Source organism: Pyrus communis, chromosome 5 (assembly GCF_041283825.1).
Source record: "Pyrus communis isolate YQ-2024b chromosome 5, ASM4128382v1, whole genome shotgun sequence".
Classification (NCBI taxonomy): domain Eukaryota; kingdom Viridiplantae; phylum Streptophyta; class Magnoliopsida; order Rosales; family Rosaceae; genus Pyrus; species Pyrus communis.
In genome coordinates, this window is record NC_142569.1 from 24,133,803 (window position 1) to 24,156,000 (window position 22,198).

Genomic DNA, 22,198 nt, shown 5'->3' on the forward strand with positions numbered 1-22,198 from the left:
TCCATTCCTTTTGCTCCAAACATAAGCTATCCATTCCAAGTCCAATTTTGCTCCAAAATGCATCTTTTTGCTTCCTTAGCCATATGAACACTTTGGTCTTCAATTAGGTCTTCAATTTCGTCCAACACTTTGGCTCCAAGCATAAGTTATCCATCCTAAGCCCAAAAGTGCTCCAAAAGTCTCCAAAATGCATCTTTTTGCTCCTTTAGCCCTTTGGACCTACAAACACACGAAAATAGCTTAAAGTACTAAAATAACTAAAGAAACATAACGTAAATGCACGAGAACAAGCCATTTAAGTCGCATGAATATGCTCCTATCAATTTAGCCTCTCATGTTCACAGAAAGAGAAATAAAATTGAAATTAAACATAAAGAACAAAAGATTGATTACACCTAAAACGCCCAACGAATCCACTTGAATTTCTGCGCGTTTAAGCTACTCTTTCTCCTTTCTTCTTGCTGCGCAGAGAGGTTTTATGGTGTTTGTGGATGGTTTTCTGGGTTATAGATGGGTTTAGGGTGATATGGTGGTGCGGCAAGGAGGTGGGAAGGTGTATGGAGGTGTATATGGTGTATGGAATGGTGGAGGAAGGGTGGAGTGGCTGCGGCAAGATGTGTTTGTGGCTGAAAAATATATTGAATGATGAAGAGTGTGAATGAATGAATAGGCTCTAGGGTGAAAATTAGGTGCGGTTGAGATGGATTTTTGGGTTATTAGGGTGAATGATAAAAATGGGAGGCTACGGCCTAAAGAGGGAAAAATAGGTTTTGTGGTGGCTGAATGAAAATTGAATAATAAACAATTTAGGGTGCGGCTAGGGTTTTGTTTTAGAGAGAAATAGGTTTAAATCAGAAATAAAAGGGAGAGTGGCTGCAAGGAAAAAGGGTTAGGGTTTAGATGCATAAAAGGGGACAAAAATGCCCCCCTTGCACGGCAAGGGAAGGGAGTTAGGGTTAAGGCACGGCAAAGGGTTTAAAGTGGCCTAGGGCCTTTGTTTTGTGTCCTAAAGTGCCTACAAAGCCTTCAAAGTGGCTAGAAAATACGAACGTTTAAGATTAAGAAAGGTTACCAAATCGGGAAACCTAGGGTTAACTTTCCTATTTCAAGTAGGAATCCTTGTTGGAGTAGGATTCCTCGTTTGAGTAGGAATTCAGGAATTCATCGTTTGAGTAGGAATTCATCGTTGGAGTAGGAATTCATCGTTTCTTCAAGTCTTCAACTCATTCATTCCTCTTTTGCTCCAAAAGACTCCAATTTGCATCTTCTTGCACACTTTGGCCTTATAATCTGAAAATACACAAAAGTGACTTTAAACACTAAAATAGCTAAGGAAACACAACATAAATGCACGAGAACAAGCTAATTAAGTCGCATGAATATGCTCCTATCAATCTGCAACCACTTTGGAATCATTAGTACGGGTGGCCTTTGCTTCCACCCATTTCGACACATAATCAACCGCAAGTAAAATATAAAGGAAACCATGAGATGAAGGAAAAGGACCCATAAAATCAATACCCCAAACATCAAAAATTTCGACACCATGGATAGGTGTCTGCGGCATTTGGTCCTTTGGACCTATATTTCCGGTTCTTTGGCATCTATCACATGTTATGCAAAAAGTTCTTGCATCTTTAAATATAGTAGGCCAATAAAAACCACATTCGAGTACTTTACGTGCCGTCCTTTGAGTGCCAAAGTGACCTCCACATGCATAAGTGTGACAAAACGTTAAAATTGAATTAAACTCCGATTCATGCACACACCTACGAATGATTTGATCCGCACAATATTTCCACAAATAAGGATCATCCCACACATAAAATCGAGCCTCCCTTTTAAGTTTATCACGTTGGTGTTTATTTAGATCGCTTGGAATTTGTTTAGACACCAAATAATTCACTAAATCGGCATACCATGGCTCACTTACCTCGACGGACATCAATTGCTCATCTAGGAATGTCTCTGGGATAGGTACGGCTTCTTCTTCATGTACCATACGGCTCAAGTGGTCAGCTACTGATAACTCACATATTGCATGCATTTATATCTTCCATATTTGGTGTCTTTGTGATGACTTTGTATTAAACTGGTTGCATTTTACACTATTTGGTGTCAGTGTGCAGCCAAGTGTGTAATAGGATCAATTGGAAGGCAAATGAAGTAAAAACACTTCTTTTGGTAGCTGAGCAGTATTCCAAACGTGGAGAGGATTCTGGGGAGTTAATTTGGAGTCCAAATGAGGAATCTAGGACTAATTTGGGCTGCTCGAATTTCAGGAAAAGATGTGGAAGGAAAGTGGTTTAATTCGGCCATATTTGGTGGTTCCACACAAGGCAAGAAGGTGTAAACCTGATTTGCAAGTTGTGAAAACAAGGAAAAAACGCTCAAAACACATGCCATATGTGGAAACACCATTTACATCAGTTTTGAGCCATTTAACTCACCTCAAACACTTACCTTGTTTGTCATTCTCTCAGCCGTGCAAACCTGATTTGGAGGTGGAAAATAAGGAAACAAAGTTCAAAACAAATGCCATTCTCAGAAATACCTTTAAATCAGATTCTAGCCTCTTATATCACCATCAATACTTAACTTTTATGCATCTTTTCAGCCCTATTTAAACCATGCGAATTAGGCATCAGAAACAACTTCTTCTCGGCCTCATTCCATTATTCATTCAACCCTAGCCGCTCCATCTCTGTCCATTTTCACTCCCATTTGCAGAAACCATTCAATCCTAGCCCTTTCACCCTTAAGGGATTTCAACATCAGTTTTGCTTCAAGGGTTCCTTCTCTTTAATTTTATGTTCACTCATGTTGTATATCTTTATGTCAAACATTTTGTAAACATGAGGTGTAACTAATCCCTTTCTAGGGATTCGATGTAGCCTTGCAAGATTTCCATGTAGTCAAGTTAGAATGCTCAGTTGATCCATCTATTTCTTGTTTCATTCTCTGATTTAATTGTGACTTTGTGTGTTGATTTTAATATTTGATCACCATTTGAATTAACCACAGGTTGTTTAGCCAAGATTAGAGTATACATCATGCATATTCTTGGTGGATATGTGAATGAATGAAGGGAATGTTTTGCAAACAACCTGCCGAGTGTTTCCTTTGGTTTTATGAAAGTTTCTTGTGCATGACACATTCTTGTTTAAGAACCGAAGTTGCACATCACAATTAGGTTCAAGATTAAGAACATTTGATCACATCCACACATCATATGGTTGATCATATCTAAGTGAAACAAACTCAAGAAATAGATAGATGACTGAGTATGAACTGACTTAACACACATGGACTTGGTTTAGCAATGGTGAAATCGAATCCCTAGTTTCATCTCCATTGGTACTACCCCATTTTATTATTTGTTGAGTCATTTTCTTATATTTACTTCATTTTCTTATGCTTTCAAGTTACAACAACAAATATGTCTAAATTGATTAGTTTTATTCTCTAATAGGTTTCTTGCATAACAAGTGGTTGTATAGGTCCAATTAGTCCATGTGGATTCAACACCCTTACTTGTGCCATTATACTAAACATATTTTAGCACTAGGAAGGAACACAACAACAAAAACTGGCGCCGTTGCCGGGGACTGATTTCAGTCCCTTATAATTGCTTGTTTTGGTTTTAAACCTTGCTCTTTTCATTTTAGGTAGATTTCTGATTTTTATTCAAACTTGTTTTATCTTGTTTCAGGTAGTATATGTCCAATAGACTTGCTGAATTAGGCCAAAGACTTGAACGGTTAAAGAGCAACACTTTGGAAAGCTTTGTGCCAATAAGTTCCTCCATTGTCCGTGAAGAAAAGGAAGAGAATTCGTCTAGTTCAACAAGTGAAGGATCTGAGCACTTTAATTGGGAAATAGAAGAAGAAATGGCGGGCAACCAAGATGATCTTCGAGCTTTGGAGGACTATGCTCAACCAATCATACCAAATTCACCTTCATGCATCTTGCTGCCCACAGAAGCTAGAAACTATGATCTTAAATCTTCACATTTCCATATGCTTCCTTCTTTTTATGGCTTACCTAATGAAGATCCTTTAGCTCATATTAAAGAATTTTACATGTTATGAGTGGTTTACCTTTGCAGGGAGTAAGTGAAGCAAATCTGAGGATGAGAGTGTTTCCTTACACCTTGAAAGATAGGGCCAAGAGTTGGTTGATGACTCTAGTACCTGGTTCCCTCACCACGTGGGATGCCGTGGCTAAGAAGTTTTTGGAGAAGTTCTTTTCCACTCAAAAGACAGCCACATTAAGGGGACAAATCTTCAATTTCAAACAAGATGATGGAGAACCTTTCAATGAGTGTTGGGAGCGTTTTAAAGGCCTTTTGCTGCAATGTCCACACCATGGGTTACCTCTTTACTTACAAATGCAAATTTTCTATGATGGACTAACCCAAACATGTCAATCAACTGTTGATAATGCAGCAGGTGGAGCTTTGAAGAAAAAGAATGCTTAAGAGTCGTATAACATTTATGAGATGTTGGGAGCTAATGCTCAACACAAAGATTTGAGGGGTAAGAGAGTTGGAGTATATGAAACAAGTTCTAATCATGATCTTTCTTTGCAGGTAGCTAACCTTGAAAAGAAGCTTGAATATGTGCTCAACATGGTGCCAAAAGAAAATGAAGTGTGTGCCATTTGCGACATTCCAAGCCACCCTACTCATCAATGTCCATCTAGGGAGGCTTACCCCGAGTTTGTCCAAGAACAAGTGAACCTCATGAATTCTTACAATCAAAGGCCAAGGAATGATGTGTATTCCAATACATATAACTCAAGTTGGAGAGATCATCCCAACCTTTCATGGAAGAACAACAATCAATTCCAAAACTTCCAACCAAAACCAGCCACTACACTTGAGGGTACGGTTAAGTTGTTAGCCCAAAATACCTTGCAATTCCAACAAACCACAAATAGCACCCTCCAACAACATTCAGTGGCTTTAACCAAAATGGAGACACAATTGGGGCAGATTGCAGATGCCTTGAACCAAAGAGAGGTTGGAAAGTTTCCAAGCCAACCCGTGATACTGATAGGAGCATATTCATGCGACTTAAATGGCTTGTTCTCGTACATTTACGTTATGTTTCTTTAGTTATTTTAGTACTTTAAGCTATTTTCGTGTGTTTGTAGGTCCAAAGGGCTAAAGGAGCAAAAAGATGCATTTTGGAGACTTTTGGAGCACTTTTGGGCTAAGGATGGATAGCTTATGCTTGGAGCCAAAGTGTTGGACGAAATTGAAGACCTAATTGAAGACCAAAGTGTTGGAACCTTGTTCTCTTTAGTTTTAGGACATTTAAACCTTTCCTAATCCCAATCATGCCATGCATAACACACATCCATTCTAACACATTGTCATTGCACATGCATTTCCTTCATTAGTTAACCCACATGCTCCCATTACTTATCATCACCACTCATTACTTATCATCACCACTTATCACTTATCCCATTACTTATCATCACCACTTATCACTTATCATAACCACATATCATATCACTTATCACTTATCATCATCACTTATCACTTAACATGCACCCATCACCTAACACAACACCTTTAATTCACATGCATACCTATTCTTTAAATCAGCCACATGCATTTCCATTCACACACCAACACATCCCTTTGTGCCGTGCACTTTAATCATTCAATTCAGCCATTCCACATGCCATTGTCATTCCACTTTAGCTTTAATTCACATGCACATTCATTCATTCAGAAAATACATCCTTTGCCATACGCATGCACTTCCCACTCTTTAATTCATTTCAGCCACATGCATTCCCCCTTTAAGCCACATGCACTCCCATCCATTTCATCATTGCAGCCACATATAGCTTTAATTCACATGCTTTCACATGCATTTTCAGCACATTTCCATTCACACACCAACACGTCCCATTTGTGCCGTGCAATAATCATTCAATTCAGCCATTCCACATGCTATTGCAGCCACATGCATTTCTCTTTTCATTTTCAGATTGTCCCCTTGCACATGCAATTCCAACCCACATGCATCTGATGCGGGAATTATACGCGCACAAATTAAACCCTCTTTTTATCAGTTGTAGTAAGTATGTAAGTAGGGATCGTTCTGGACCGGGGATTAGGAGGGATTGTTAATCACTTGGATTTGACTCAAAAACGTAAAATAACAATATGAAACACTATACTAGACTCAAGGAATGCAAAACTAAACTTTAAAACACTAAAACAAACCAAAAGACTCAAACATTACCCAAAACACGCAAAACTGCCTTAAAATCACTTTCTGGGCAGTTTTGAGCACTTTGAGTACTTTGGACGAATTTATGTAACAAATTGAATCACAACACTTATAAACACAAACTAAATTGATTTCTAACTAATTTGACAAGAAAGTAAAGGGGGATTTAGGTTTTGACGAATTTAAACTAAAAGAACAGATTGTAAGTAAAAGCAAAATGTAAATGTGAATGTGTGATAGAATTGAATGGAATGAAGGCTAGCTAAGGGGTTCATCTCCATACATGTTATACTTGCATAATAAAACGATTTCCAATTGCATTTCAATAAACCATGAATTCTCAATGCTCCAAGTTAATTAGGTCCGCTTAAATTAACTTTCAGATTTCCCTAGATTCATTGGATTGAATGGAATACGCATTACAACCAAATTATTCCTAATCAAAGTCCCTAACTATGGAATACGCATGATAGAGACATTCAACAAAGATCATTAAGTTCAACGGAAATCATAAACATCGACGAGGCACTCGTTACTATGGAATACGCATGAAACTTATGCCAAGAATTCGTTTAACGCGATTGTTTATAAGCAACCTCCACTACTTGTGAATATAAGTTCGTAACTATTAGGTGAAACTCAGTTATATTCTAGCGTCATATTCATGCATGAAAATTAAGTGTGCACTCTCAATAAACATACATAAATAAGTTATCAATCAAACGGTTAAACAAATTGAATCCACAACTTATGAAACGCAATTAGAAGTAATCAAATCAAAATGCAAGCATAAACATATATTTCGAATCCCCCCCCTAGCCAAGGGGGGGTTTAGTTCCTCATAACTTTGAAATCAAAGAAACACCTAAACATTCCAACAACTCAAACTTGAATTGTATGAAGGTTTAGGCACTCTTCTCTTCCATTCCTCATACGTCCAAAACAAAGAGAATTGAATTTAACCATTGAAATCAAAGAAACACCTAAACATTCCAACAACTCAAATTTGAATTGTATGAACGTTTAGGCGCTCTTCTCTTCCTCGTTGTTGTATCACAAGGAATAAGGATTTGTGAGGAGTGATAGGCACGGCAATGGATTGTTTTTGTGGTGTTTGGATTAGTAGGGAAGTGGTGGATTTGCACGGCAAAGGGGGAGGGGTTTTGGTGAATTTCTGAATATGGAAGAATGAATGAATGTTTGTGTGAAGTGTGTATGGTTTTTATAGGGAGATGGATGGATGGGAGAGGGAATATGACAGCTAGGTTGCATGTGCAAATGCTGGAATTCTGAAATGGTGATGGGAGATGCATGTGGCTGATTTATGCATGTGATTAAAGGGTGGGAGTGCATGTGCAATGAGTGGTGTTGTTGGTGTGTGAAAGTGGCTGAATTGGTGGTGCATGTGATTAAAGAGTGAATGCATGTGTTGAATGATTTCTTGGTGAGGGAATGCATGTGCAAATGCATGTGGAATTATTTATGAAGGGAATGCATGTGCAATGAAGTGGAATGACAGCTAGGTTGAATATATTTAAAGGGAGTGCATGTGGCTTGGTTGGAATGAATGAAATGCAATCTGAAATGGGAGATGGAATGGGATGCATGGCAATGATGGTGTTTGTTTGAATGATTGCAGATTGTGTGGGTGTGTGATTAGGTTGCATGTGGGTGAATGATTAAAGGGTGTGGAAGATGGCTGAAATGATGAAAGAATAAAGGGTGCATGTGCGTTAATTAATGAAGGAAATGCATGTGCAATGACAATGTGTTAGAATGGCTGTGCGTTATGCATGTTAAGTGATAAGTGATAAGTGATGATGATAAGTGATAAGTGATTATGATAAGTGATGATGATAAGTGATAAGTGATAAGTGATGAGTGATATGATATGTGGTTATGATATGATAAGTGGTGATGATAAGTAATGATATGTGGGAGTGTGGCTGAAATGAAGGAGTGGAATGTTGGAATGTTATGCACGGCTAAGGAAATTGGAAAGGTTTAAATGTCCTAAAACTAAAGGGAACAAGGTTCCAACACTTTGGTCTTCAATTAGGTCTTCAATTTTGTCCAACACTTTGGGGCCAAGCATAAGCTATCCATCCTTAGCCCAAAAGTGCTCCAAAAGTCTCCAAAATGCATCTTTTTGCTCCTTTAGCCCTTTGGACCTACAAACACACGAAAATAGCTTAAAGTACTAAAATAACTAAAGAAACATAACGTAAATGCACGAGAACAAGCCATTTAAGTCACATGAATATGCTCCTATCAAATACCCCCACACTTATCTTTTGCTAGTCCTCGAGCAAAACAAAACAACAAAAGAACACGAAACTAGACAAAACGAACAAAACACAACCTACACCTTCCAACAATCGTCTCAGGGATTTCCAATGCACATGACAAGTTAAAAATCATTATTCCCACAGATTTTAGCCATCTTTACACTTAAGTACATTCTTACTCATAGTCACCACATACTAGTTCACAATTAAGCATTTAAAACCATGATTTGAATGTAGTAACATGCCTTAGAGAATTTGCTCAATTCCTTACAAGCTATGCACTCAATTTTCACACAGATTTTCTGACTACACACCCTACACTAGGTATATGTGAGAAGATTGATGTAAACATGTAGACGAACACTCACATATGTTATAACAAGGAAAGCATGATAGGAGCATATTTAGGCGACTTACTTAGCTTGTTTTCGTGCATTTATATTGTTAATTCATAGTTGTTTTTGGCGTTTAAGCCATTTTCGTGTGTTTTTAGGTTCATGTGGCTAAGGAAGCAAAAAGATGCATTTTGGAGCATTTTGGAGCAAAATTGGACTTGGAAGGAATAACTTATACTTGGAGCAAAAGGAATGGACGAAATTGAAGAGTTGATGTCACAAGGATTCCTACTTGAAGTAGCCACACACCTTCCACATTTCAGCCACATGCACTTGTTCCTCCATCATTGCACCAACAACAACATTGCACATGCACTCCCTTTAATTAATTAACCCACATGCACCCTTTATTCTTTCATCATTCCAGCCACTCCACATCCCTCACCAAGAAATCATTCAACACATGCATCCATAATCATTTCTCCACACCAAAACCGTGCACATGCATTCCCCTTGTGCAATTCCATCATTCCACACCTCCATGGCAGCCACCAACCAACCTAGCTGTCATGTTTCCCCTTTAATCATTCAAACATTCACCCACATGCATTTCTAACCCACATGCACCCTAGATTCTAATCAGCCATTCACATTTAATCATTCATTCCCCTCAGATTTCTAGCATATTCACATGCATTCCATCCTTTAAAACATTGCACATGCACTCCACCTGCATTCATCCTAGTTGTCATGTTTCCCCTTTCATCATTCCCTCACATTCTTTAAATCAGCCAACACATGCATCCACCTTTCTCCCATCAGATTTCCAACATTGCACATGCATTCCCCTTACAATTTCAGCCATCCTAGCTGTTTTGCACATGCATTCACTTAACCTAGCTGTCATGTTCCCTCTCCCATCCATTCATCTCCCTATAAAAACCATACACACTTCACACAACATTCATTCACACTCATTCACACCTCAATTCATCCCACACTTCCATTTCAGAAATTCATCCATTGTACATACCACAAACACTTCCCCCTTTGTGCCGTGAGTCTCCCTACAAATCCAAACACCATCCTTCCATTTTCACCACTACCCAAACCATTCACACCATCAAACTATCCTTAGACCTTGTGCTACAACGAAGAGGAAGAGAAGAGTGCCTAAACGTTCATACAATTCAAGTTTGAGTTGTTGGAATGTTTAGGTGTTTCTTTGATTTCAATGTTTAATTTCAATACTCTTTGTTTTGTACGAATGAGGAATGGAAGAGAAGAGGACCTAAACGTTCATACAATTCAAGTTTGAGTTGTTGGAATGTTTAGGTGTTTCTTTGATTCTCTTTGTTTTGTACCATGAGGAACTAAATCCCCCTTGGTTAGGGGGTAATTCGAAATATATGTTTATGCTTGCATTTTGATTTGATTACTTCTAATTGCGTTTCATAAGTTGTGGATTCAATTTGTTTAACTGTTTGATTGATAACTTATTTATGTATGTTTATTGAGAGTGCACGCTTAATTTTCATGCATGAATATGACGCTAGAATATAAGTGAGTTTCACCTAATAGTTACGAAGTTATATTCACAAGTAGTGGAGGTTGCTTATAAACAATCGCGTTAAACGAATTCTTGGCATAAGTTTCATGCAATCATAGTAACGAATGCCCCGTCAACACTTATAATTTTCATAGAGCGTAATGATTCTTGCTTGTATCTCTATTATGCAATCATGTAGGGGACTTGTGGGGAATGTTTTGGGTTGTCGTATGCAATCATCCAATTCAATAACGTTAGGAAGATTTGAAGGTTAATTAGTGCATCACGGTTAACTTGGGGTGTTGAGAATTAATGATTTGTTGAAATGCAATTGGAAATCGTTTATTATGCAAGTATAACATGTATGGAGATGAACCCCTTAGCCATTCTATCATCCATTCATTCCATTCCATCAAATTCGTTTTACAATCTGTTTAGTTTATTAACTTGTTTTGTTATTTCAATTTTCGTATAAATCTAAATCCCCCTTTACTTTATTGTCCAATTTAGTTAGAAAGTGTCTTAGTTTATGTTTCTAAGTGTTTTGATTAAATTTGTTACATAAATTCGTCCAAATTCACCAAAGTGCTCAAAACTGCCCAGAAAGTGATTTTAAGGCAGTTTTGAGTGTTTTGGGTGATGTTTGAGTCTTTTCGTTTGTTTTAGTGTTTTAAAGTTTAGTTTTGCATTCTTTGAGTCTAGTATAGTGTTTCATATTGTTATTTTACGTTTTTGAGTCAAATCCAAGTGGTTAACAATCCCTCCTAATCCCCGGTCTAGAACGATCCCTACTTATACATATACTACAATTTGACGAAAAGAGGGTTTAATTTGTGTGCGTATAAATCACGCATCAAAGCATTTTCTGGATTTACGATAATGACATGAATATGATATCATGAATGGAATGCTACTACTTAGAATGAGAACCAGTGATTCCATAAGCTCATATCAATTCCAAACTCCACAAATTGAAACACATAACACTCAGGATAGAAGCATAAGGGTTGAAACGGGGCTAAAGGTGTTTGGCTAACAATGAAAGGTGAAGGATAAACAAACATTCTTAAAGCAATAGTGAGCAAAGTATTGAATTAGGCACTTAGAATTCCCTTTAGACCGCAGAAGTCAACTTTGAACACCCAAGGGGAAGTCACAAAACTTAGGGCCATATTCAAACTTTTTGGGCCCTTTCTTCAACAATCACACTTGTGAGTCCATTCTCACTTATTTTCACTCTTTTTTTTTTTTTTCTTTCTTTTCTTCTTCTTTTTCTCACATTTTTTTTTTCTTTTTTCCGTGCCTCCTTTAAGACTTAGGCACATACATACACACAAAAATCCCTTCCCCCACACTTATTTTCTGCAACATATTAATCAAAAGGAATTCATTATCCGTCATGCTTACTATGCTTCAAGAACAAGGGTACGGATGGTCCTAATCTAGGCTAGGTAAGGGGTGATGTGGTTAGCAAAGAAAAATAGGCTAAACGAGGCTCAACGGGGTTAAAACTAATAACAAATACGAAATATCGGAAGTAAGGCTATTTGGTTATGGTGGCAACTACACAACTTCATCTTGATATATGTTATGCAATTCAATGTCATGCTTTGAATGAAACGGATATAAGTTCTAGCATTTAGTTCTATCATGATACAATTGCATTCTAACTAGCAACCAAGCAAGGAATAATGAGATCATGCAACAACTTTAGAAAACAAAGAATCACAGAAAATAACTCTCCAACGAAGGTAATGGCTCGAGTCTCACAGGGTTGTAGCGTTTGTTTGAGTTCCTTCCTTCAAGCATGTTACAAAAACGAATTTTTCTTTTATGATTGCATGTGAAGTCATACATTATAACCATAACCAAGCATATACCAAGAGTAAATCAAACTTTTCTCTATGTTTATAACTTCTTTTTAACCGTCATGCAATTACAAACCAAATCCTTATCATTGTGTTGGAAGGTACCCTAAGACACAAACACACAAAAACGACTCACAACACTCTTTTTAGGTTTTTTTTAAAACATGTTTTTCAAATTTTTATGTGATTTTCGGAGTTATAAAAATAAAACATACTAAAACACTCTAAAACAACTTTAAAACGCCTTAAAACAGCAAGGAACAACATTTGAAGTAATGGGTGATAAAATCCCACGAATTTGCATCAAATATACTTAGTTACCCCTCCACACTTAAATCAAACATTGTCCTCAATGTTTTAAGCATAGATTCACACAAAGCATAAGTAAATACACAAAAAACACTTAAACATACTAAACATGGCAGAATGTAATTAACAAAGAGAAGAGTTTAGGGACGCAAATCTGGTTATGGAGTGTAAATTCCCTCTTCTCCTTGGTGATTGCATTGAGGCATTGATCTTGGTGATTCCACAGGCATACTCTTGAACTGGGCTGCATGATTCTTTTGGTCTCCTCCACTTGTTGATTTTCCTTTGTGCTACTGGGCTGGAGGATTCTTTTGGTCTTCCCCGAAGGTCTGAGCTTACCCCTTTGGTCTGTTTCTTTGTTCAATCTTTCCAATTCGTATTGAAAAGGGTTGGAGGATAACTCAGCCTATGTTTGTCTCCACATGCTTCAATGTATCATTTTCACTTGCCTTACTCGCTCCCCTTTGCAGAAGTGGTCCCTTCTCCGGAAGTGTATCAACCGTTGAAGATGACTACTCGAGAGCAACGCTAGGTAAGCAATCAGGAATAGATTCCAGGCAGTTGGCTCCAGATCGGAAGACTGACTCCAAGTGCCGGCTGATTGCTTCTTTTACTTTGCCATGCGAGTAAGAACAAGGACAAAGAAAAAGACAGGGAAAGAGCATGATATGAGATACTTTTGCTTTTGACCTTGATGATATGAGATACCTTTGCTTTTGAAGAAGCGGTGAATGAATCAGCACACTTCAATCTGCCGTTTCCTCCTGGGTTATCTGTACTCCAGGCATCCGGTATCATCTTTGGGGAAGAAGAGGAATTTGAGTATTTCGAAAGGCTTTGCTGGGAGTGCGCCCTCAGAGTTGAGGAAGAGTTGGGCATTTTCTTCATGTCTGCCTTGCCACAAAAGATGAAGGTCGACATATATAGAGATAATATCAAGTGGTGGTACTGTTCTTTTACCCTTGTCGACAAACGTCTCTTCGATCCCGCAAATCCGGCTTTTTGAAATAGTGGCGCCTCTTCGATTTCTGAATACGCCTCTTTGATTTCTGAACGACGCCTCTTCGATTTCTGAGCAGGCGCCCCTTCGTTTTCTGAACGACACGTGGTAGTGCAGATGCGGCTCCTTTTGACAAAGCTGCACGCGTTTTCTGAAAAGCAGAGAAAGCGTCGCCGAACTTTGCGCTTGTCAGCTAAAGACGTGTAGTTGCGATGATGGCCTCCACGTGTTTTCAGCTTTGTCAGATATCTTTTGACAAAGTTGAACGCGTTTCTGAAAAGCCGAGGGAGTGATAGGAGCATATTTAGGCGACTTACTTAGCTTGTTTTCGTGCATTTATATTGTTAATTCATAGTTGTTTTAGTAGTTTAAGCCATTTTCGTGTGTTTTTAGGTTCATATGGCTAAGGAAGCAAAAAGATGCATTTTGGAGCAAATTAGAGATTGGAATGGATATCATATGCTTGGAGCCAAGAGGATGGACGAAATTGAAGGATTCCTAATCCATTGCAGCCACATGCACATCATCATTCACCACACCTTGCAGCCACATGCATTCCCCTTTTATATTTCCAACCCACATGCACTTCCCACTTCACCATTTCAGCCACCAAACATCCACATGCATTCATCCTAGCTATTTTGCACATGCATTCATCAACATATCTAGCTGTCATTCACATGCATTTCATTCATCATTTCCACCTCCACATGTCCCTTTAATCATTCAAACATGCACTCCCTTTAATCACATGCATAAATCAGCCACATGCATCTCCCATCACCATATCAGATTTCCATCATTTCACATGCATTCCATCCTTTAAAACATTGCACATGCACTCCCTTTAATTAATTAAGCCACATGCACTCCCATCCATTTCATCATTGCAGCCAGCACATGCTTTCACATGCATTTTAAGATTGTCCCCTTGCACATGCAGCCACATATTCATTGCACATGCAATTCCAACCCACATGCATCCTTTAATCATTCAAACATGCAGCCACATTCCCTCCTAGCTGTCATGTTCCCCCCATTTCACCTATAAATAAGCATCCATTGCATTCATTCTCATTCACTCTTCCATATTCCAGAAATTCGTCAAAACCTCTCCACACCCTTGCAGCAGCTGATAGGAGCATATTCATGCGACTTAAATGGCTTGTTCTCGTGCATTTACGTTATGTTTCTTTAGTTATTTTAGTCCTTTAAGCTATTTTCGTGTGTTTGTAGGTCCAAAGGGCTAAAGGAGCAAAAAGATGCATTTTGGAGACATTTGGAGCACTTTTGGGCTAAGGATGGATAGCTTATGCTTGGCGCCAAAGTGTTGGAACCTTGTTCCCTGATGCAAAAATAGTTAAACACACAAATTAAACCCTATGGATGACAATTGTAGTAAATGAGCAAATAGGGATCGTTCTAGACCGGGGATTAACTAGGGATGCTAATCAATGTGAAATTGACTCAAAAACGTAAGAACACAATATAAAACACTTACTAGACTCAAAGAATGCAAAACTAAACTTTAAAACACTAAAACAAACCAAAAGACTCAAACATCACCCAAAACACTCAAAACTGCCTTAAAAACACTTTCTGGGCAGTTTTGGACACTTTGGTGAATTTGGACGAATTTGTGTAACAAATTGAATCAAAACACTTAAAAACACAAACTAAGACACTTTCTAACTAAGTTGGACACTAAAGTAAAGGGGGATTAAGGTTTTGACGAAATTAAATTAAATAAAACAAGTTAATAAACTAGGCAGATTGTATAAACGGATTTGAGAAACAAGATGATGGATGGATTAGTTAGAGGTCCATTCTCCACACATGACACATTTATATATGAATCGATTCTCCAATTGTTTTTCATTAACTATGATGCTCAACACCCCAAGTTAACCGTGATGCACTAATTAACTCTCAAATTTTCCTTAAGTTATTGAATTGGATGATGCATGCGACAATTCAAATCATTCTCCAATGGTTCTCAACATGAATGCATAGAAGAGATACAATGAGGGATCATTATGCTCTATGAAAATTATAAGTGTTGACGAGGCAATTGTAACTATGAATGCATGATACTTTTGCCAAGAATTCAATTAACGCGGTTGTGACTAGCAACCTTCACTACTCATGTTTATAAACTTGTGACGATTAGGTGAAACTCGTTTATAAACTAGCATCGAGTTTATGCATGAAGACTAAGTATGCATCCCTAATCAACATACAAAAACAAGTCTTTAATAAACATGATAATTGAATTGCAATCACAAATTAACAAATCACAATTGGAATAAATCAATTCATATTTCAAACATGTTCATGGCTTCAAACTTTCCCCTAACTAATTAGGGGTTTAGCCACTCATGATTACAACAAACTTAGAGAGTAATAACAAAGTAAACATTGAAAACAAGAATCGAAGTACACCTAAAAATTCCAACAACTCAATCTTGAATTGTATGAACGTTTAGGCCTCTTCTCCTCTAGTTGCTGCGGCACAAGGGGTTTTGGTGAGTTTTGGGGGTTATGGATGATGTAGAAGGATGTGTTTAGGGTAGGGATGGATGTAGGGGAAGGTAAGGAGTGTTTTTGGGCAGAAAATATGAAGAATGGTGAAGTATGGTAGTGCTAGAGAGAGGGGAGGAATTTCTGGCGTGAATGAATGTGTATGAGAGATGGTTTTCTGAAATGGAAGAGTGTGTGTTTTGTGGCTGCAATGCATGCTTATTTATAGGTGAAATGGGGGGAACATGATGACTAGGAATTAGGTGGAAAGCTGAAATGGTGATGGGAGATGCATGTGGCAGAAATGCATGTGATTAAAGGGTGGGAATGCATGTGTTTTGACAGAAAATAAAAGGGAATGCTGGAAATCTGGAATGGGAACCCACGTCATGGTTGTTTTCTGGTGGTGAATGGGTTTATGTTTGAATGGTGCATGTGGGTTGATTATTTAAAGGGAGTGCATGTGGAATAAAGGTTGGAATGAACATGAAATGCACGGTTTTGAGAGATGATTATGGATGCATGTGTTGAATGATTATGGGTGTATGTGGGTGGAAATGCATGTGGGAATGCATGTGATTTGGCTGAAATGAAAGGTAGTGGGAAGTGCATGTAAGCCACGGCAAGGAATGCATTTTCTGAATGAATGAAGGCAGGTTATGTGGAAGGGCTTGAACAAAGGTAGAAGCATGGCACAAAGGTGAATGGGTGATGTGTGAATGTGGTTGAATGATTAAAGTGTAAATGATTAATGAATGGTTCTTTGTTGATGGTGGAAATCTGAAATGATGAAGTGGAATGTGCATGTGGCTGCAATGATGGTGTTTTGCACGGCAATGATGGAGAAAGAATGTGTGGATGTATGGTTGTGTTGGTGATGAATGTGAACTCTTTGTTCTTCATTTTCATTCCTTTGGTCTTCAATTTCGTCCATCTACTTGGCTTTAAGCATATGCAATCCATTCCAATCTCTAATTTGCTCCAAAAGGCTCCGAAAGGCATCCTTTTGCATCCTTAGCCATATGAACCTATAAACACACGAAAATGACTTTAAACACTAAATTAAGTAAGAAAACACAACATAAATGCATAAGAACTAGCTAACTAAGGCGCATAAATATGCTTCTATCAAATTCCCCCACACTTAGCTTTTGCTAGTCCTCGAGCAAAACAAAGAAACAAAACATAACCTAAACCTTCCAACGTTCACCTCAGGGATTTCCAATGGTACATGACAAGTTAAAAATCATCATCCCCACAGATTTGAGTCATCTTTACAATTGAAAACATACTTAATCATAGACACCACTTACTAGTTCACAATTAATCGATTAAAAGAATGTTTTGAATGTAGTAACATGCCTTAGAGAATTTGCTCAATCCTTACAAGATATGCACTCAATTTTCACTCAGATTTTCTAACTACACACCCTATACTAGTTATATGTGAGAAGATTGATGTAAATATGAAAACGAATGCTCACATATACGTATAACAAAGAACGCAATTTATGGAGTTAATAAGCAAGTTTAGAAATGATCTCATGAATGGAATGCTACTACTTAGATGCGAGAACTAATGACCATATGCTCATACCAAATTCAAACTCCACAAATTGAAACACATAACACTCAAGAATGAAGTCAAGGGTTGTAACGGGGCTTGGGGTAGTGGTTAACAAAGAAAAGATAAGGAGAACAAGCGTTCTTCAAGTAATAGTAAGCAAAGTAGTGTACTTAAGACTTAGAATTCATTTAGATTGCAGAAATTAACTTTAAAACACAAGGGGAAGACTTAGACAACTCCTTAGGGCCGAATTCATTGTTTTGGACCCTTACTTCAACAAACAATACTTTGGAATTCTTTTTCACAACTTTTCAACTCTTTTTCATACTTTTCACGCCTTTTTTTTTTTTTCTTTTTCTTTTTCTTTTCTTTCATGCCGTGCCTATGGCACACAAATTCTCACACAAGAACACTTCCCCCACACTTGTTTTCTGCCAACATAAATCGAAAGAAATTCAATTTGAATCATGCTTTACTAAGCTTTAAGAACAAGGGTGTGGATGGTCCTAATCTAGGCTAGGTGAGGATAATGTGGGTTAACTTAAACATAAAATGACATGGGATACACGGCAATATGGCTAAGGTGGTGGTCACTACACAACTTCATCTTGAATCTGTGTTATGCAAATCAATAACATGCTTTGAATGAAATGGGCATGAGTTCTAGCATTTGGAACTAAATGATGAAACGCCTCTAAGTAGTAACCAAGCAAAGAATAATGAGATCATGCAACGACTTAGAAAACAAAAATGCACAGATTCTAACTCTCCAAATAAACGTTTAGGCTCAAGTCTCACAAGGTTGTAGCGTTAATTTGAGTTCCTTCCTTCAAGCATGTTACAAAAACTGATTTTTTTTTTTTTTTTTTTTTTTTTTTTTTTCTTTATGATTGCATGTGAAGTCATAAGTTATAATCACAACCAAGCATACACAAAGAGTAAATCAAACTTTCATCCATGTTAATCACTCTCTTTAACAGCCATGTAATTACAAACCGAATCCTCATCATTGTGTTGGAAGGTACCCTAAAACAAAAACAAACACACAAAAACACTTTGAAAACAACTCTTTTTGGGTTTTTAAAACAAATTTTTCAAATTTTTATGTGATTTTCGGATTTTTACTTCAAAACACACTAAAACACACCAAAACTGCTTAAAAACACTTAAAAACAGCAAGGAACAAGTCTATAAGTAAAGGGTGATAAAATCCCATGAATTTGCATCAAAAACACTTAGTTACCCCCCCCACACTTAAATCAAACATTGTCCTCAATGTTTCAAGCATAAAATCACACAAAACACAAAGAAACACACAAACAGCAAGTAAAACAACTAAATAGGCAGATTCGAAATAAACAACAAAGTGAAGGGGTTAGGAACCCAAATCTGGAATTGGAGTGATTCCTTGAGCTTCCTTTGTTGAATTGCATGGGTTGCCTCCCAAGTAGCGCTTTCTTTAACGTCTTGCAGCCGGACGAAGACACGTTCATGCTCCATTGGAGCCCACGGCATGGAGTGGGGTCTCCTCCACGACATGCTCCACAAAGTTCTCATAGTATGGCTTCAATCTATGTCCGTTCACCTTGAACTCGTGGCCACTTTTTAAGCTTTGGACTTGGACTGCACCATGAGGAAAAACATTAGTAACAACAAGAGGTCCAATCCATTTAGAACGTAACTTACCAGGGAATAACCGAAGTCTTGAATCAAAAAGCAACACTTTCTGCCCCTTGGAGAACGTTTTGGTACGAAGCATCTTATCATGATAAGCCTTCGTCTTGTCCTTGTAGATGCGAGCATTCTCGTAAGCCTCGTTCCTAATCTCCTCAAGTTCATCTAATTGGAGCTTCCTATGAACTCCAGCAGCGTCTATGTCCAAATTGAAGGTTTTCACAGCCCAATGTGCCTTGTGCTCTAACTCAACGGGCAAATGACATGGCTTACCATATATAAGCCGAAAAGGTGACATGCCAAGGGGAGTTTTGTAAGCCGTACGATAGGCCCACAATGCATCGTCCAAGCGCAAACTCCAATCTCTTCTTGAGGGTCCCACGGTTTTCTCTAGGACTTGTTTGATCTCCCTATTTGAAACCTCCGCTTGCCCATTGGTTTGAGGGTGATAAGGTGTGGAAACCTTATGAGTAACGTTGTACTTCTTGAGCAAAGCTTCAATGGTGCGGTTACGAAAGTGAGAACCCCCATCACTAATTAAAACTCGTGGCATCCCAAACCTAGCAAAAATATTAGATTTCACAAAATCTGCAACAACCTTAGAATCGTTAGTACGGGTGGCTTTGGCTTCCACCCATTTGGAAACATAATCGACAGCTAGCAAGATATAAGTGAAACCAAAAGATGGAGGGAAGGGGCCCATGAAATCAATACCCCACACATCAAAAATTTCCACAAATGAGAGAGATTGTTGTGGCATTTGGTCCTTAGGCCCTATGTTACCTGTTCTTTGACACTTATCGCATGTTAAACAAAACATTTTAGCATCTTTAAAGAGATTAGGCCAATAAAATCCAGATTGTAACACCTTTAGGGCTGTCCTTTGGGTGCCAAAATGTCCCCCACATGCATAAGTATGGCAGAATGTAAGAATGGAATTAAATTCAGATTCGGGCACACATCTACGCACAATCTGATCTGGGCAGAATTTCCATAAATATGGATCATCCCAAACATAAAAACGTGCATCATGAACAAGTTTATCACGTTGGAACTTGTTTAGGGTACTAGGAACTTGCTTAGACACCAAGAAATTGACCAAATCGGCATACCAAGGGGTTCTTACCTCAATGGACAGAAGTTGCTCATCCGGAAACGTTTCTAAAATGGGGGTGGACTCTTCCTCACGCACCATTCTACTTAGGTGGTCAGCCACTGATAGGAGCATATTTAGGCGACTTACTTAGCTTGTTTTCGTGCATTTATATTGTTAATTCATAGTTGTTTTAGTAGTTTAAGCCATTTTCGTGTGTTTTTAGGTTCATATGGCTAAGGAAGCAAATAGATGCATTTTGGAGCATTTTGGAGCAAATTAGAGATTGAAATGGATATCATATGCTTGGAGCCAAGAGGATGGACGAAATTGAAGGATTCCTAATCCATTGCAGCCACATGCACATTCAATCATTCACACCAAAACCTTGCACATGCTTTCCCATTTCATTATTCATTCACTTTGCAGCCACCATTCACTCTTTAATCCACATGCATTCATCATCATTCACCACACCTTGCAGCCACATGCATTCCCCTTTTATATTTCCAACCCACATGCACTTCCCCCTTTATCATTTCAGCACATGCACTTCCCACTTCATCATTTCAGCCACCAAACATTCACATGCATTTCATTCATCATTTCCACCCCCACATGTCCCTTTAATCATTCAAACATGCACTCCCTTTAATCACATGCATAAATCAGCCACATGCATCTCCCATCACCATTTCAGAATTCTAGCATTTGCACATGCAACCTAGCTGTCATGTTCCCTCTCCCATCCATCCATCTCCCTATAAAAACCATACACACTTCATTCATTCTCATTCATACACTCTTCCATATTCCAGAAATTCGTCAAAACCTCTCCACACCCTTGCAACAGCCACCAAAACACTTTTCTCCTCCATTACAGCCACTCCAACCACTCCCCAAACCATTCACACCATCAAACTATCCTTAGACCTTGTGCTACAACGAAGAGGAAGATAAGAGGGCCTAAACGTTCATACAATTCAAGTTTGAGTTGTTGGAATGTTTAGGTGTTTCTTTGATTTCAATGTTTAATTTCAATACTCTTTGTTTTGTACGAATGAGGAATGGAAGAGAAGAGGACCTAAACGTTCATACAATTCAAGTTTGAGTTGTTGGAATGTTTAGGTGTTTCTTTGATTCTCTTTGTTTTGTACCATGAGGAACTAAACCCCCCTTTGGTTAGGGGGTGATTCGAATATATGTTTATGCTTGCATTTTGATTTGAATACTTCTAATTGCGTTTCATAAATTGTGGATTCAATTCGTTTAACTGTTTGATTGATAACTTATTTATGTATGTTCATTGAGAGTGCACACTTAATTTTCATGCATGAATATGACGCTAGAATATAAGTGAGTTTCACCTAATCGTTATGAACTTATATTCACAAGTAGTGGAGGTTGCTTATAAACAATCGCGTTAAATGAATTCTTGGCATAAGTTTCATGCAATCCATAGTAACGAATGCCTCGTCAACACTTATAATTTTCATAGAGCGTAATGATTCTTGCTTGTACCTCTTCTATGCATTCATGTTGAGGACTTGTGGGGAATGTTTTGAATTGTCGCATGCATCATCCAATTCAATAACGTTAGGAAGATTTGAAGGTTAATTAGTGCATCACGGTTAACCCGGGGTGTTGAATATCATAGTTTATTGAAATGCAATTGGAAATCATTTTATTATGCAAGTATAACATGTATGGAGATGAACCCCTTAGCCATTCTATCATCCAT

The 22,198-nt window shown here is 38.1% G+C and overlaps 1 protein-coding gene and 1 non-coding gene across 2 annotated transcripts in view; both read right to left on the reverse strand.

The window, feature by feature from the left end:
• Positions 1-1,026: 1,026 nt before the first annotated feature.
• Positions 1,027-22,198, reverse strand: part of LOC148697010 (uncharacterized) — a 41,028-nt gene continuing 19,856 nt past the window's right edge. The window contains exon 4 of the mRNA XM_088693426.1: positions 1,027-1,035. Coding sequence (XP_088549552.1) covers positions 1,027-1,035 — 9 coding nt within the window. The remainder of the gene's footprint in view (positions 1,036-22,198) is intronic.
• Positions 4,264-4,374, reverse strand: LOC137738522 (small nucleolar RNA R71). Its single transcript, XR_011068966.2, has one exon. It is a non-coding gene; the product is annotated as a small nucleolar RNA R71 (small nucleolar RNA).